General features: G+C 44.7%; 1 protein-coding gene across 1 annotated transcript in view; it reads right to left on the bottom strand.

Moving 5' to 3' along the window:
- Positions 1-687: 687 nt before the first annotated feature.
- Positions 688-15,733, bottom strand: part of LOC141009651 (uncharacterized) — a 42,918-nt gene continuing 27,872 nt past the window's right edge. The window contains exons 3-7 of the mRNA XM_073482337.1: positions 14,473-14,635; positions 12,437-12,564; positions 10,996-11,117; positions 2,316-2,420; positions 688-1,734 (exon numbers count right to left, since the gene is read on the bottom strand). Coding sequence (XP_073338438.1) covers positions 2,333-2,420; positions 10,996-11,117; positions 12,437-12,564; positions 14,473-14,635 — 501 coding nt within the window. The 3' untranslated portion in view covers positions 688-1,734; positions 2,316-2,332. The remainder of the gene's footprint in view (positions 1,735-2,315; positions 2,421-10,995; positions 11,118-12,436; positions 12,565-14,472; positions 14,636-15,733) is intronic.

Below are 15,733 nucleotides of genomic sequence, written 5' to 3'. Positions count from 1 at the left end.
AGCATATCAATGACGTTTACCTTTCATATTTGCATATGATATAGCGCCTGTTGTTATCCTAATGGCTAACATTAGCACTTATCGCTACCTGTGTTTTAGTCACTCAGTAACTCAGTAACTAATAAAAGATATTTTCTCTCTCTTTTTGTTTCTATAAAAGTTTTACTCAGTCTTTCACCTGTCATAAACGGAAATTGTAAATAAAGGAGCAAGGCGCTTGCTTCCTGCCTCGTGAAAACCGAGTTTGGCTGGCTGTTTATCTACGTTAACATACAGGACGTATATAACACGTAGTGGGAACAGTACACTCAGTAACAGTGTGAATGGCCACAAGACGACAAACAAATCACACAATTTTGAACATTGTTAAGTGAGGGGAAACTTGGTAAACTTTGCGAAGCGGCAACAGAAAATTCTAATGTCTTCATCTTGTAAATTCAGCATTAAATGAAAACATGAAGTTATTTGTTTCCTTGTAAAAAGTGTCAGTTTGTGGCAGCATGGCTGTACCATCCTGTCTGCTTCTGTGTCTAAAATGCTAAAGTCTTACCTGCCAACATTTAGCAGCTGTTTGAACACACTGTTTACACTGATTTCACCTTTTAAAGATGTCAAATTTTACAAATATACTTAACAGTAACCAATCTCTGAGATAGGTCAATGTGTGTTTTGTTCTGCAGTCTCAATGTGATGAAAGGAATACACAGGGTTAATTGCACACATTTTCAGCCTCAAAGACATTCATGGTGTTGCACTCGTGATGGAATTGTTGTGTGAAGGATGTACAAAAGGAGATTTAGAGGAAAGTTCAAACCCTGCCTGATGGAAACACCTTCACACACCAGTCCAATAAACTGGGCATCACTTTTTCTCGTTTCATTTTTCTCATTTTTCAGGTGCTACTTGCCTCTGTTCTAGCTTTGCGATGGGGCTTTCATAGCTTACAAATGATCTGACAAGTACTTCATTTGAAGCATACCTATGACTTGCCCTCAGCCTTTTCTGTTCTGTTACTATAACCTGCAACATGTTCTCAACAAGACCAGAGAATTTCAGTGACGCAGCAGAAGATAAATCACAGAGCTTAACATGTCAAACACAAGCTCAGCATGTTACTTCAACGTACCACTTATACAGAGTATATTACAGTTACATCAAGAGTGATGTTTGTCTGCAGCCTCCTATCATCAGGGCTGAAAATGAAAAAAGTAAATGTGAAGGCAGGCTGCTGTTTGATGGAGGAGACTGTCTGACCTGTTATCTTCAGCTCATCTGTTAACATGATGTGTGATCCATAGCTACACACTGGAACGCTGCAGGGCTTATCTCTAACACTCTTTATACACTTTATCCACAACATCACACACACTCTACAGAAATGTTTTTCTATAACACATTACAACATCATACAAAATTAAACTTGTGTATGATTCACATCAGTTGGAATGTAATTGGTTTGGCAGCATCTTAATGGAAACCTATATGTAGTATATTTTCATGAGACCATAACTCATATAATCCATGTTCGCCACAATGTACCTTTATAGTCTTACATAAACACTCTCATTGTCCTTCACATGCTGCAACAGCATCCCTCATAGAGTCCTCTCCTTTAATCCCCTCACATTCTTCTTTCTTCATAGTAACCTTCTTTTTCTTCTTCCCTGTTTCTTCTCCAGTCTTGGATCATGTGTGTGCTACTTCAAGGTGTCCTCTTCCCCATCTGGGTCTGATCTGAGGAGGACACAAAGGGGGTGGGAAGAGTTTAGCAAAGTGCTGTCTCCTCACCTTCATGATGAACTCTGGAAGACACATGGACAGTAAATTACACCAGAGTCAAACTCAGTCTAGTAGTGTGGGCCTCACTTAGTTTTGTGTTAAACCAGGACAGTGGGCCTGCACGGCCCTAGTGATACACCTGCATCCAAGGTTCATGTCCTGTTTCATGTTTAAAGTCAGTGTTGACAGTTTATTTTCTTTTATTATTAATTCACCCTCCAAACACACTATGACATGAGTCAGCAGGTTTCATACTAATTTGTGGAGTCAATACAGTTTGAGTGCATGCTGTCATTAAGGCAAAAGGGGGACAAACCATATACTGAGATATTCTGATGTTCATGGACATTTTGCAAAGATTCAACTTTTCACTCAAATTGTGAAGCTGATATTATCACTGGATGACATGTTCCTTCATTACCAGGGAAACACACACTGTATTTTTTGTTTTCTGTTTTACTCAATGCCACAAACACCGTCCTGCTGCCCCACATCCACACACACCCACAAGAAAGCTAAAAAGTGGTCTTCACTACCTGGATCTTTACTGTTGTTAAGGAAAGTCCAATTTGCTCTGATGGCCCAAGGCAATCATGGAGTTCCTGTTTCTGCCAGCAGGCTCTACTGGTCCCAGATCAGGCCTGTACAGAAGAGGAGACAGTTATTACTGAGAGCTACTGGCTGTTGGCAGTATTTCTCCCTCAGTTTGCATCATGGCAGCTCAGCCTGGGAGAATGAGAAAACATTTCTTGTCTACATGGTCAGAAGCTCTGCAGCAGGCTGGCGTGCATGTCTCAGCAGGAGGGTGATGTTCTTTCTAATGAATCCTGCACTGCAGCCATATCTCACCAGGCCTCAGCTTCAGTCCATGGGGAAATTCTCCCACTTCTACAGGCATACCTCAGGCCTGACTCTCCCACCCCTCCTCTCCTCCTCCGGGTCTGTGCCAAGCCCAAGTCAGGACAGAGGGAGAGCCCTCGACCTCCTGTCAGATTCCTGCACTGTACAACCTCTCAAATAAAGAAAAGCCGCAGTTCATCCACACTCAAAACCCTCCTTTCAAAAGCAAAACTGAAGCTAATAGCTCATTTTACACCTGTCAAATTCTTCTTTCTGCCCAAATTCACTGAAGCTGTCACCACACCAAAAATGCTTTTCTTTCCCCTCATTCTGGCTGTTACTCACTGCAGTCAAATAGTTTGCATTCTTTCTCTCATTTAAGTTTTGCCCCACGAGCAAGGGAAATCAGTGCAGCTTTTTTTAGAGGTTTTGAGCTGGTGCCATTTCAACCCCAAACAACAAGATATCACCACTAAAACAAAGGACACTAAAGTTTTAGGCTTTGTGAGTTTGGAAACAGATCTGAGATTATTCAACATTTAATCTAAAGGAAAGAGAAAACAGGATGGTTTTCTTTATGTCTTTTACTACAAAATGATTTCATTACAAGAATCACAGCCCCTGTGATCAGTGGACAACCCGCTCAACTTCCTGAGCTACAGCCACCCCAGCACCCAGCTATTATTGTGATTCTCTTCTGTTGCATCACAGTGATCTTGTTCTTGTTGACTGGAAAGTCTTCATGGTGTGGGAAAAAAAACTGCATACTGAGTTGTATATTCTCTCAACAGTGCAATATATTTATTTAAAGTAAAAATAAATTAGAATCACCAGAATCATCTCTGTCAGTGAGGTGTCTGCTTTAAACAAAGACACTCTTTTAATAATGAGCAATTAATTCAAATTCAAAATAATTCATTGAATGAGAGTGGAATTAAGGGGGCAGACACCCAAAACAATGAGCTCACAGAGGCTCTGGTAGAGCTGAGAGAAACAGCAGCATTTCGTATTAATGTTTATTTGTCAAAAATGTCATAATTAAAAAAAAACCCTAAAGTAATCAAATCAAATCAAGTATCAAACTCTGCTTCATAATGACATTCCAACTTAATAAAAGACAATAGGAGCAATTGCACTGTAAAAAAAGAAGAATTAATACAAAATCACTGGTAGCCAAAGAAATGACCTCAGAATATTTGCATGAATATAAAGTCAAACAGGAACTATTTACATCCGGCTCACTCAACAAAAATCATGTTGTACGCATGGTTGCATGTCAGCTAGGGCTGCAACCAGGGTGGGAATTTCACGGCGGCCACGGCGGCCATGGCCTTGATGCCCCGTGAAAAAAAAATCATTGTATGGCCACAGTGGCCTTTGTGCCCCTGGCTCCGGTACGATTTTGCTCCGTCGCCTTCATCCGGCAACCCCCACCAGCTGCGTTTTGAGTCCGCCATGGCGCAGCTCTGCCGCAGTTATATGAATGTGTTATAAACACAACAACACGAAGTCTTCCCGACTGAAGGCTTAGAAGAAGAGCGCGTATTTGACTCTTTTTTGAGGTTTTTGTGCTGGTATCAACACGGAGCGTTTTATTTTGAAAATTAGCCGGATGTCAGATTCTCCGTCATCAAGTGATGAGTCCGATTAAACTAATACACTGCATTCACTCACACTCAGTCTCTCTCTCACTCTCTCACTCACTCACACACACACACACACACACACACAAACACACACACACTGTTTCTAATTCTTTTGTAAGATGTAATTTGAAAAAAAAAGTTTTTCAATGTACTATTAACTTGATATTGATATATTTATATAAGATTTAATACATAATATGTTTTATTGCTTTCAAGTAGTAATTCCTTTGTAAGATGTACTTTAAAAAAACTGTTTTCTAATGTAACATTAACTTGATATTGGTATTAAAAAATGTTTTAATACATAATCCATGTCTTATTATAAATTAGGATGTTATGGTATCAATCTGAAAGGTAAAACCATCGAATTTTACTCAATGGCCTTTGTGCCCTGTCATGTGGCCTTGGTGCCCCTAAAAAAAAAAAAAAAGTGAAGGCCAAATGGCCTTGCCCCTAAAATGACGAAATTCCAACCCTGGCTGCAACTAAAGACTATTGTCATTGTTGATTAATCTGACGATTTTTTTCTCAATTACTGGATTAGCGGTTTGGTCTACATAATGTCAAAATATGGTGAAAAACGTCAGTTAGTATTTGCCAGAGCCCAAGCTGATGTCTTCAAATGTCTTGTTCTCTATCGTATCGAGACTATCTCTCCACCCATTATATATTACATATGTATGGGGATCGACCTACTGGATCGTGCAATGTGGATGCTCTTTAAGACACACCGGTTGTACCGGCCACGCCCTTGATTAGTGTTGTATAAAACACCTGTTCTGGCGTGGGACTAGTGCTTTTTTGATCTTCACACGGACGTGTGTGACTCAAAAGACATAGACTATAAAACTTTAAAAGGAGTACAACTGTAGCCGCTTACCTGTCGCTGAAGTTGCAGTTAAGTAGTGGGAGAATTGTCTCAAGGCTTTCTCCCTGGTGGTTGTATTCCGTGTAGCCCTCGTTGTTAAGAGCTAGTGCTATCCAAGTATCCGCAGGGCTACTGAACAACGCGGGCCTACTGTGCCGAAGTTAGGCTCGTTGTGATTCCCCCGTACGGTGTATTACACACTGTGGTGTGTTAACGCGACCCAGGGAGGTTGGGCTCCAGCTGGCGTTGGCCAGTCTGTTCCCCCAGTCAAAACAGGGTGTATACATTCCCCCGTACGGCGTATTACACACGTTGGTGCTGTTAACGCGACCGAGGGAGGGGCTCCAGCTGGCATTGGCCTGTCTTTTCCCGAGTGTGGCAAACACATACATTCCCCCATTCAGTAGCTTTCCCCGTACGGCGCACACACAGGCTTCAGCTCCGGGTGTTGGTCTCTCTGTAGACAATCAAAGAGCCACGACCAAACCGACAAACAGCTAAGCTAGCCTAGCCCAAGGGGGGGACTGTCTTCTCCGAGGTAAACAAACCCTCGTGGCCAGGCGTGACGTCATCACGCAAGACTCACATGTGATCTTGTGAGATTTGCAACGGAAGATAAGATAAATAAATAAATAAAAAGTAAATAGAGGGGATAAAGAGGCAGGTAAGTATAGTTTTTAGGTAAGTATAAAAAAAAATAGTAATAGAAAAGCCGTTGACCGATGTTGTCTGCCATCATGGCCAGTGCGTCCACTCATGTGTGCGTGGCCTGTAACGTCACACTGCCTATGGAGGATGGGCACGACAAGTGCATAGCATGTCTGGGTTGCCAGCATGCTGAGGATGCCAGAGAAAACCCTGCAGCATGCATGAATTGCTTTATAATGCCTCTGCGCACAAGGGAGGCTCGTGCCCACTTCTTTGCCGGAAAACAGCCCCACTCCCATTCAAAAAATGACGGAGCTGCAATCCCCCGACAGAGAGGATTGCCGCTCCTTTTAAGCTCCAGGGTACTCAGGAGGGGAAACAGATGAGGATGTACTCTCCTTGTTTCCCTTGGGAGACGAGGCCATGCTGACAGCAGGGCAAGAAAGCCAAGGGCAGGGGTCCAGCCCAAGAACTGAGTTCAGCTCAGGGGGGCAAGAGCGACCTGCGGTCTCCCAGCTACAAGAGGTGCTGAATCGAGCAGCAGTAGCCTTAGACATTACGTTACCAGAGGATCCACGCCTCCCTACGTCCCGCTTCGAGGAGAGGGGTGCACCACGGCTGGCATGGGCAAGGGTGCCTCTCCTGCCAGACTTCGAGGCTGTGGTTCTGGCGCAGTTCCGCACACCCGCAAGATCCTGCCGATGGTCCAGTGTTAGCAGGCGGCTAGCAAATATGAGCGAGGCTGGGCGTATTGGTTGCGAACGCCCCCCTCCAATTGACCAGTCCATGACTGCCCTTATGTCACCAGCAGGGTCAGCTTTAGGACCAACCAGCTGTCCTAACAGGAACTGTAGGACAATGGATGGCTTTTTGCTTAGATCACACAGTGCAATGGCAGTCCAGACAAAGCTAGCCAACACTACAGCAATCCTTTCTCTATATCTGTGCCATCTCTCTGAGGGGGAAGAGACCACAATGGAGGAAATACAGCTTGTCTCCTCTCTCCTTTCACTAGCCGTCAAGGAGCAGGCCGTAGCAGCAGGGAAAGCGATCGCTTCAATTTGGGTGGCAAGAAGGCACCTGTGGCTGACGCAGTCTCGCTTCCAGCCAGCTGATCATACATCTCTCACAGGGCTGCCAATTGAACCCACCGCCATGTTCAGTTCGGGGGCGCTAACAATGCTGCAACAGGCCCAAGAGGCCAGGCACTATGCCAGTGAGCTGTCAGGCCCATTAGCCTACCCGCAAAGAAGCCGTCGCCCTCGGGCCCCCTCACGTCAAGCTGTGCCGCCACAACCCAGCTGGGGCCCAGGGGACCTTAGGCAGCAGCTGGTTCATCAGTGGGGACAGACATTCCAGCAGCAGAGCAGGAGTAGAGGGGCCAGCCGGCGCCAGGGCCGACGGCCTCCACCCCGCTCCTGACGGTGTGCCGAGCCCCAGCTACCCAGGCCCCCAACCGGGATGGGCAGAAGCCTGGGCAGCACTAGGGCCCAACCCATGGGTCTTGTCTACCATGACCCAGGGGTACCGGCTGCAATTTTTACACAAACCCCCACTGTCAATGCCTGGGGCTCAGCCCACAGTACGAGGCGAGCACCACAGGCAACTATTAGAGAAAGAGGTAGCAACACTCCTCTCCAAAGGTGCCATCAGGGAAGTGGAGAAGGCCGACCACCAGGCAGGGTTCCTCTCACACTATTTTCCGATTCCCAAGAGGGACGGAAGTCTTCGGCCAGTCCTAGACTTAAGAGGCCTGAACCAGTATCTCCGTCCCCTCCGGTGCAAAATGGTCACAGTTCCAAGAGTGCGCCAGGCCATAAATCAAGGTGACTGGTTTGCCACAGTCGATCTCAAAGATGCCTATTTTCAATTACCAATTTGGAGAGGGCATTGGCGCTTCCTTCGGTTCCAATCTGGGGACAGAACATATGAGTTCATGGTCCTCCCTTTCAGGATCTCTCTGGCACCTCATACATTCACAAGATGCATGGACGCAGTCCTCGGACCCCTTCGTCGGCGAGGCCTCAGGGTCCTCAACTATTTGGACGATTGGTTGGTATGTGCCAAGACACAACAGATGTGCCGCAACCACGTTTCCAGGTTGCTGCGGCACATCAAGGAATTGGGGCTGCAGATAAATGGGAAAAAGAGCGACCTAGAACCATCACAGGTCACCCAGTTTCTCGGCATGACCCTGGACTCCAGAGCAGCATCAATCTCCCTGACCGCGCAGCGGAGAGAGGCTATAAGGGCTTGCCTCCACCACTTTCGCCTCAACACAAGGGTGAGCTGGAGGCTGTGTCTCCGTCTGATGGGCTTAATGGCAGCCACTGTTCAGATAGTCCCGCTCGGCCTTTTGCATATGCGACCGGTGCAGCGTTGTCTGCTGAGCTTGGGCTTGGGACCCCAGTCTCCCCTGTCCACCAAGGTTTTGGTGACACGACGACTTTGTGTGGCACTCCGCTGGTGGAGCTGCCCAAAGAACTTGGGGAGGGGCAACAGACTGGGCCCCGTGATGCATCGGCAACTCCTGGCAACAGATGCCTCGCTGGTAAGTTGGGGGGCTGTACACGCAGGCCTAGGAGTCCGGGGAGCCTGGACTGGCAAGCAGTTGAAACAACATATCAATGCTCTCGAGCTCCAGGCAATCCACCTTGCACTCCTACAATTCCTCCCACGCCTGCAGGGCTGCCATGTATTAGTCAGGACCGACAGCACAGTGGCAGCAGCCTAGGTCAACAGGCAGGGGGGACTGGGCTCTCCCCACTTAGGGCAGCTGGCCCACGAATTATGGACATAGGCATACCCAAGGTTCCTTTCCCTAAGAGCCACCTACCTGCCGGGCCCTCTGAGCACTGCAGCGGACTTGTTGTCCAGGGGAGGCCCTCAGCCAGGAGAATGGAGGCTCCATCCGGAGGTTGTTGCGCAGATCTGGCACCGCTTCGGGACGGCAGTAGCCGATCTGTTTGCCTCCAGGGAGATAGCTCACTCTCCAATGTTCTACTCCCTGGGGAGGGACAACCCACCACTCGATATGGACGCTCTGGCTCACCAGTGGCCTCAAGGCCTGCTGTATGCCTTTCCCCCTTTCAGCCTTCTCCACCCCCTCTTATGGAGGATCCGGCTTGGGGATGCGGCAGTGATCTCGGTGGCCCCAAATTGGCCCCACATGCCATGGTTCTCAGAAATCGCACCACTCTTGAATGGAACTCCTTGGGAGCTCCCTATTCGGAGAGACCTGTTGCTGCAGGCACGGGGCACCTTGTTTCACCCCTTCCCACAGGGCCTGAAACTGTGGGCATGGCCCCTGAAAGGGCAGAATTAAGGGCCCTAGGCTTGCCAGAGCCAGTCATCCAAACATTGGAGTCAGCAAGGGCACCTTCTACCCGTGCGGCATATGCCTTCCGTTGGGGCAAGTTCACCTCTTGGTGCGAAGTCCGCCACGTGGACCCCCGCGTTTCCACATCGTCATTTCCACAGCAGCATCGGAACGCTGCTGTGCCCTCATTTCACAATTCTTGAAGGGCGCCCAGCGACAAACAGTGCGACCTAAGGCGCCAAGGGTGCCCCCATGGGACTTAGAAAGAGTGCTGGGGGCACTCTGGCATGCCCCATTCGAGCCGATCGAGGCAGTCGAACTGAAGTGGCTATCACTAAAGACTGCTCTACTTCTAGCAGTCTGCTCAGCGAGGAGAATGGGGGAGCTGCACGCATTATCTGTCCATCAGGAGTGCTGTAAGCTGCTTCCAGGGAATGGTGGAGTTACCCTGCGGCCTAACCCTGCCTTCCTTCCAAAAATACTCTCCGACGCAAATCTGAACCAAACCATCGAGCTCAGCCCGTTTCCTCCCACTCAGGAAGACGACGGAACTGGACATCAGGCCTCGGCCCTCTGCCCTGTCAGAGCACTGTTGTGTTATATGACACGCACAAACTCGGTACGCAAGACAGACCAGCTGTTTGTATGCTTCAAGGCAGAGCGCTTGGGCGAACCGCTGTCGAAGTCAAGACTGTCCAGATGGGTTGTAGAGGCCATCCGACATGCCTACACAGAAACAGACGGGCCAACTCCAGGGCTCCGTGCTCACTCAACAAGGGGCCTGGCAACTTCATGGGCACTACGGCGAGGGGGGGGGAGGGGGGTTGTAAATAGTGTAAATAGTTCATTTAATCTATCTATCTATCTATCTATCTATCTATTTGCACTTGTGCTTGGTCCGCACGGCCTCCTCGCGGGGTGTCTTACAGAGGTTCCCCATACATATGTAATATGTAATGGGTGGAGAGATAGTCTCGATACGATAGAGAACGTTCGGTTACAGGTGTAACCTTTGTTCTCTGAGTGAAGAGACTATCTCTCCACCAGGGGCCGCTCGGAGGCGTGTGTCGATCAATATGAAGCACTAGTCCCATGCCAGCACAGGTGTTTTATACAACACTAATCAAGGGCGTGGCCGGTACAACCGGTGTGTCTTAAAGAGCATCCACGTTGCACGATCCAGTAGGTCGATCCCCATACATATGTAATATGTAATGGGTGGAGAGATAGTCTCTTCACTCAGAGAACAAAGGTTACACCCGTAACCGAACGTTCTGTCCACGACTCAAAGATATTAAGTTCACTGTCACAGAGGAGGAACGAAACCAGAAAATAATCATATTTAAGAGGCTGAAATCAGAGAACTTGATTAAACTGATTAACTGATTATCAGAGTAGTTTATAATACAAATTCGAAAAGTCGAATAATTTAATAGTTGACATCTAATCGATTCATTGATCAGTCATTGCAGCTCAAATGTCAACGTTTTTTTGTTCCCAAAGGTGTGCTGTACTGTGATTGATTTTCCAAAATATTAACGCACTAAGAAGCATGAAACCACCTGGCAGCATAGTACAAACTCACACACTTAAGGTGTCTCTGCATGACCTGACCGCTCTTTCTTCCTCTCTCTCTTAAATCAGATTTAAAATGCATCCAAAAAAGGCAAACGAGGGATTTACGAGTAACTCTGATGGGAACTAAAAGAATAAGAGAATAGATAACATTAAAATTTACACACATTGTATTTACAGATTTCGATAGTGACAAAGAAGCTGCCTGATCCTATCAAATAGGTGTCGGCCCCAATCTGGGAGGTCCTGGATCCTGTTCCAGTTTATAGAGTTCATAGAGAATATACAGCAACATGTGTAGTCTGTAGTGTATTCCTCACATGTAGAGCTGTGGGCAGGACATCTTCATTGAGGTGGAGGTCAGTCCCAGCCTGCTCTGGTTCCTCAACTTGGTTTTCCTCACCAGATCTTTCACGTGCCCCCATGTGTAGTTTTCACCCAGCTGAACACAAAGACACACAAGAACCACAATTTAATACAAATTTACCTTCAGCAGAGACTACACGCCCAACAGGCTTCAATGTTAGGGTGTGTTCAGACAGAAAGTGAAGCAAGTTGTCACATTGTGTTGATTTGCTCCAAACAGCCTGTGTACCAAATGTTCATTAGCTGTAAGAGAGACTGAGAGACTGACTGAACTAATCTGTCTTCACACAACTTTTACACTTAAAAGTACAGAGGGAACATCAACATACTGATTAGGTTTGTCTTCAAAGAAGAATCATTAAACCTTTATTGTGTGCACCTTTACCTTGACTTTTAATGACTGGGCTGGCACTAAGGTAAGGTCAGGAGGTTGGCTGTTTGCTTTTGGAAGACGAAACAAAAAGGTAATGGTAAAAACTGGCAGTACTTTCATTTTCCTCTCAATGTGTCTGTCTTATATATCAGCTATGATATTTTGAGGAGGTTTGGACTTTGACTTCCAGCTAACTATTGTCTTGGCAGTGCTGTTAATACTTTAAATACAAGTAATAGGCTCCAGAATCAGTTTGACTGACTGTATCAATGAAGCCTCATGTGTCTATGATGATTGCACGTGAATCAATTAAGGCCATTTAAGTTTGTCAGTTTTGTTTTGTAAAAGAAAGAAACTTAAATTTAGACAGTTGTATTTTTCTGTTTAGTAGCAGAAATCAGTGTCAAAATATTTCCTTTTTTGACATTTTGTCAGTTTATTTTGTTGACTTATTAGACTAAGTGGTGAACTGGCTGCTTTTACATCTCCCAGCTGAAACTACGGGGCTATCAGACTATCAGTTCCGAGCTACACAGTGGTGTCAGGAGACAGGACGGGCTGGGGCTAGTTGGTTAGCATGCTAACTTCAGGAGACATCTCTGTAACAAAAAACATAGATGTCTTTGACAGAACGTCAACACTGTTGTTTCTTTACACTCTGTTCATAATGTGATTCAGTGATTCAGAGTGTGCTGGCAGGGAGTGGTAGAACCACCCATTTCTTGAGGGTCATAGTGAAGACATCCCACGGTTGCAATACATTCAGTGCTAGCATTGTTTATTCTCCATAGGAAAACCATCACAACGATACAAATAATAAAAATAATAAAATATTTGTATATTTCAGTATCAATACTATAAAACTAGTTATGTAACTGAAAACTGGTTATTAGTCCAATTTCCTGATACTGGCAATACTTTGTGTGATATTGCTTTTATACGAAAAGCTCCTTTGTTAAACAATACTGAGGCACTGCTGAATGGAGCGCTTGCTGTGGACCTAAAATGTGCACATGACTCACCCTGTGCTGGGGGATGGAGAGCCCTTCAGTGCTGTCCCTGAGGAAGCAGACCTCCCCCTCTGTGTAACTCCTTCGGTTCAGGCCTCTCCTCCACAGTGGGACGGGTGTCACACCCTCATTGCTCATGTCTGCAACACAAATCACGAAGAAAAACAGTTACAATGTGTGTCTGAGAGTTGTTAGTAGAGTTATTCACATGCTCCACATTTCCACATTTGTGTTTTTGTAAGCAGTTCAATCTTTTAACAGTTATTTGGAAGTGCACTTAAAGGGTAATTCCACCAATTGTACACATTAAAGTGTGTTCGCAGGTCTTGGAGAGTACTACTGCATATATAAACAGTAGCATAAAGCCATTTGGGGCTCCAGAGGAAGATGCATGTAATCTGATAAACTGCCTCCACTGATGTCATTCTGTGGCTAAATTACAAATGTAAATATACAGACGCAAATTACAAACAGAAATAACAATTTGTCACATTTTATAAATTCATTATTTTATTAATATTATTATTATTGATGCATTTGATGGCATGTTAATTTATTAATTGAGTCATTAATTTATTTTTAATTTTGGCAGTTTCAGTACTCCAAACCAAAAAGGCTTGATCCGGTCCAGGCTATAAGTTTTACTACGAAGCCAGTTTTGATCAAGCTGGAGTCAGGCATGTACTCAGTGCATGGTCATTTTAACTTACAATGTATTTAAAAAAGATATCTTTTTATTTTCAGTATTAAAAGCTGTATGTCGCACATTTGGTTTGTGAGGTGAAGCGTTTTTTTTTCACATGTTGGAAGCCTTTGTTTTTGCATGTTGAGAAGGGAGTGATGACTGTTAAGACACGTGGTGATGGAAATCAGCACAGGCCTCTGGTAGTCCCACTCCCCTCTTCTCCTCTGATCCATGTAAACACACCTCCCCTCAACACATGGGCTCACAGTTTCTGCTGATCAACCCCCAAACCAAGGCTACAGCTGTGTCTGGATGCTTCTGTGTGTAAACCACCCGAACCCTTCAACTCCACAAACCTAAAAGAAACACTTTCAGTCCTATTTTGCTCTATCTCTAATTTATTGGTTCCTCCACTTGTTTCTGTTTCAACACTCCTAACAATCTGGCACTGGTATTTGAAGGTAAAGCTTTACACCAAGGAATAATATTTCAATTCAGCCCAGGGTTAGGGTTACTTCATTTGGGCCCCTCATTTCTCCTGACTTCTTGCAGATCCAGTTTCCTGCCCATCAGAGGAAGAACCGGGGCATTCCAGAGTCCACAGGACATTATGTGTTCCTGTCATGAGCAGGATTCCAAGAATTCAGCTTGTGTCCCACTCCAGTTATATTACATCTTCCCCGCATGACCACCAAGCTGTCGTCCAAGCTGAGCCACTCCAACAACACAACAGTAATGATAACATTTGGTAAGATGACTATATTCCCTAATGATGAACATCACCTTGAGCTGGTGTCCGATGACAAGGTAAACACAGAGGAAGAATAACATGCCGGGTTGCTTCAGGTCAGGTTGTGAAACTTAAGTACTGCTAAAGCTTTTAAATAACATAACTATTAGATCCATTCCAGGATCATTTCAGACAAACTGAAATGAAAACACAAATATGTGTGTGTGTGTGTGCATGTGTGTGTGTGTGTGTTGACACATCTAACTGGAGCAGGTGATTAAGTGCAGATCCTACCAGTAATTAAATGCTAAAGGTTAATGAGTGGTTTCAGTGAGTTCATTCACTGCAGGGACAGTATGTCTCAGAGAAATATAGTCTGTAACTGGGGTGGGCCCGATCCAGTACAGAATAGATATCGTATCTTCTAAGCTTAAGGAAGCCCAGAAGCCCAATGCCCTCATTATACAAGATGAAGTTGCATCTAGACAAGTACCAGTACCAAACACTGAATGGACAAAAAAGTCTGATGTGTTGTGTTTATTTGTTCAGTAGCACCTTGAATGACACTGCCATTGGACAGTTTCCTTTCTGTGCAATTTTCATCACATAATGTAAAACAGGCATTAGCATTACCTCTCCTGGTTGATATGAGTGGATGCCGGGTGACCTCAGGGATAGTGGACAAGTCAGACAGGGTTCCACTGGGTGACATAAACTCACTTCTGGCATGTATCTTCTGAATGTCCTGGAAAGCCAGACTGGCTGCACCACAACTGCAGTGCTGCTGGAAAAAATCCTGTGCAGAAAGAGGTAGGAAGAACACCAACAGCTTATTGTTAGAATATTTGGGTTTTTTTTGCATCTTTTATATCAAGAATTTCTTCTGCAAATTGGTAGAAATTGTCTGTCCTTTTATATTTATATATTATTTTAAATTTGATTCAATGTATTTTGTGGAATAATGATCACGCTATTTTGGACATTCATGTTGGTGCTGTGGTGAGATTATGTTATTAATATTATTAATGCTGCTGTAAGAATTGTCGTCATCCTAGCTAACTTCCCGTCCATTTTGCAGTTCTCTGTCCTAATTGGATAAAGTGGGCAGGGATACCAGAAAATGTCTTTCCTCTTTTTATTGCATGAGCAGGGGAGGAGAGATATGGGTTACTGACCAAACACTCTATAACAGTGATTACTGTTGGAATACAGACCTGTTTAGCACTTATTTTGATAAGAAAATAACACTTACAGCAGCTTTAAAAAAAGAAACGTTAGTATTTAAGAAAGTCACAGTTTGTTGTAAAAAACAGTAAAATACCATTTAGTTTTGAGTGAAACCACTCATTGACCTACATCTCTCACCTTACACAATTTATGTCACCAAGACTTTCCTAACGTGCAAAATAATCTTTTAAATTGTCAAATGTCATATGAGTCATTTGACTACTGTACATATAATTATCGAAAATAAGGTATAGCATTGGTCCTGCCGAGGAGAGGCACCACAACAACATTACAACCTATTGGTGCAGTAACTTGACAATAATTGGAGAGCATAAATCATTCATTTGTGCATAGAAATAAAACCAAATGTAAACATGAAAAATGACATTAAACATTTTTCTGACATATTAAACCTGTTACTTTCACTGTTAGTTTGTGTTCGTGGGTCAACCATTCCCCAAAACTTCATGTTTGGTACCAAGAAATAGTAAAGTAAATGTTTACAACAGTGTGTTGCTGTATTACTATTATTCTGGTGCATGCTTTGGCACAGGGAACCTGTGATATTTCAACCAGTCATGTTTACTTAAGGTTAGTTAAGTGAAGCTACATTACGAACATGTAACTTAAGTTAAGAAGGCATATGTTACATAAGTTAACTAAAAAA

Source organism: Pagrus major, chromosome 15, assembly GCF_040436345.1.
Source record: "Pagrus major chromosome 15, Pma_NU_1.0".
NCBI lineage: Eukaryota > Metazoa > Chordata > Actinopteri > Spariformes > Sparidae > Pagrus > Pagrus major.
This window is presented reverse-complemented; position numbering and strand designations above follow the sequence as displayed.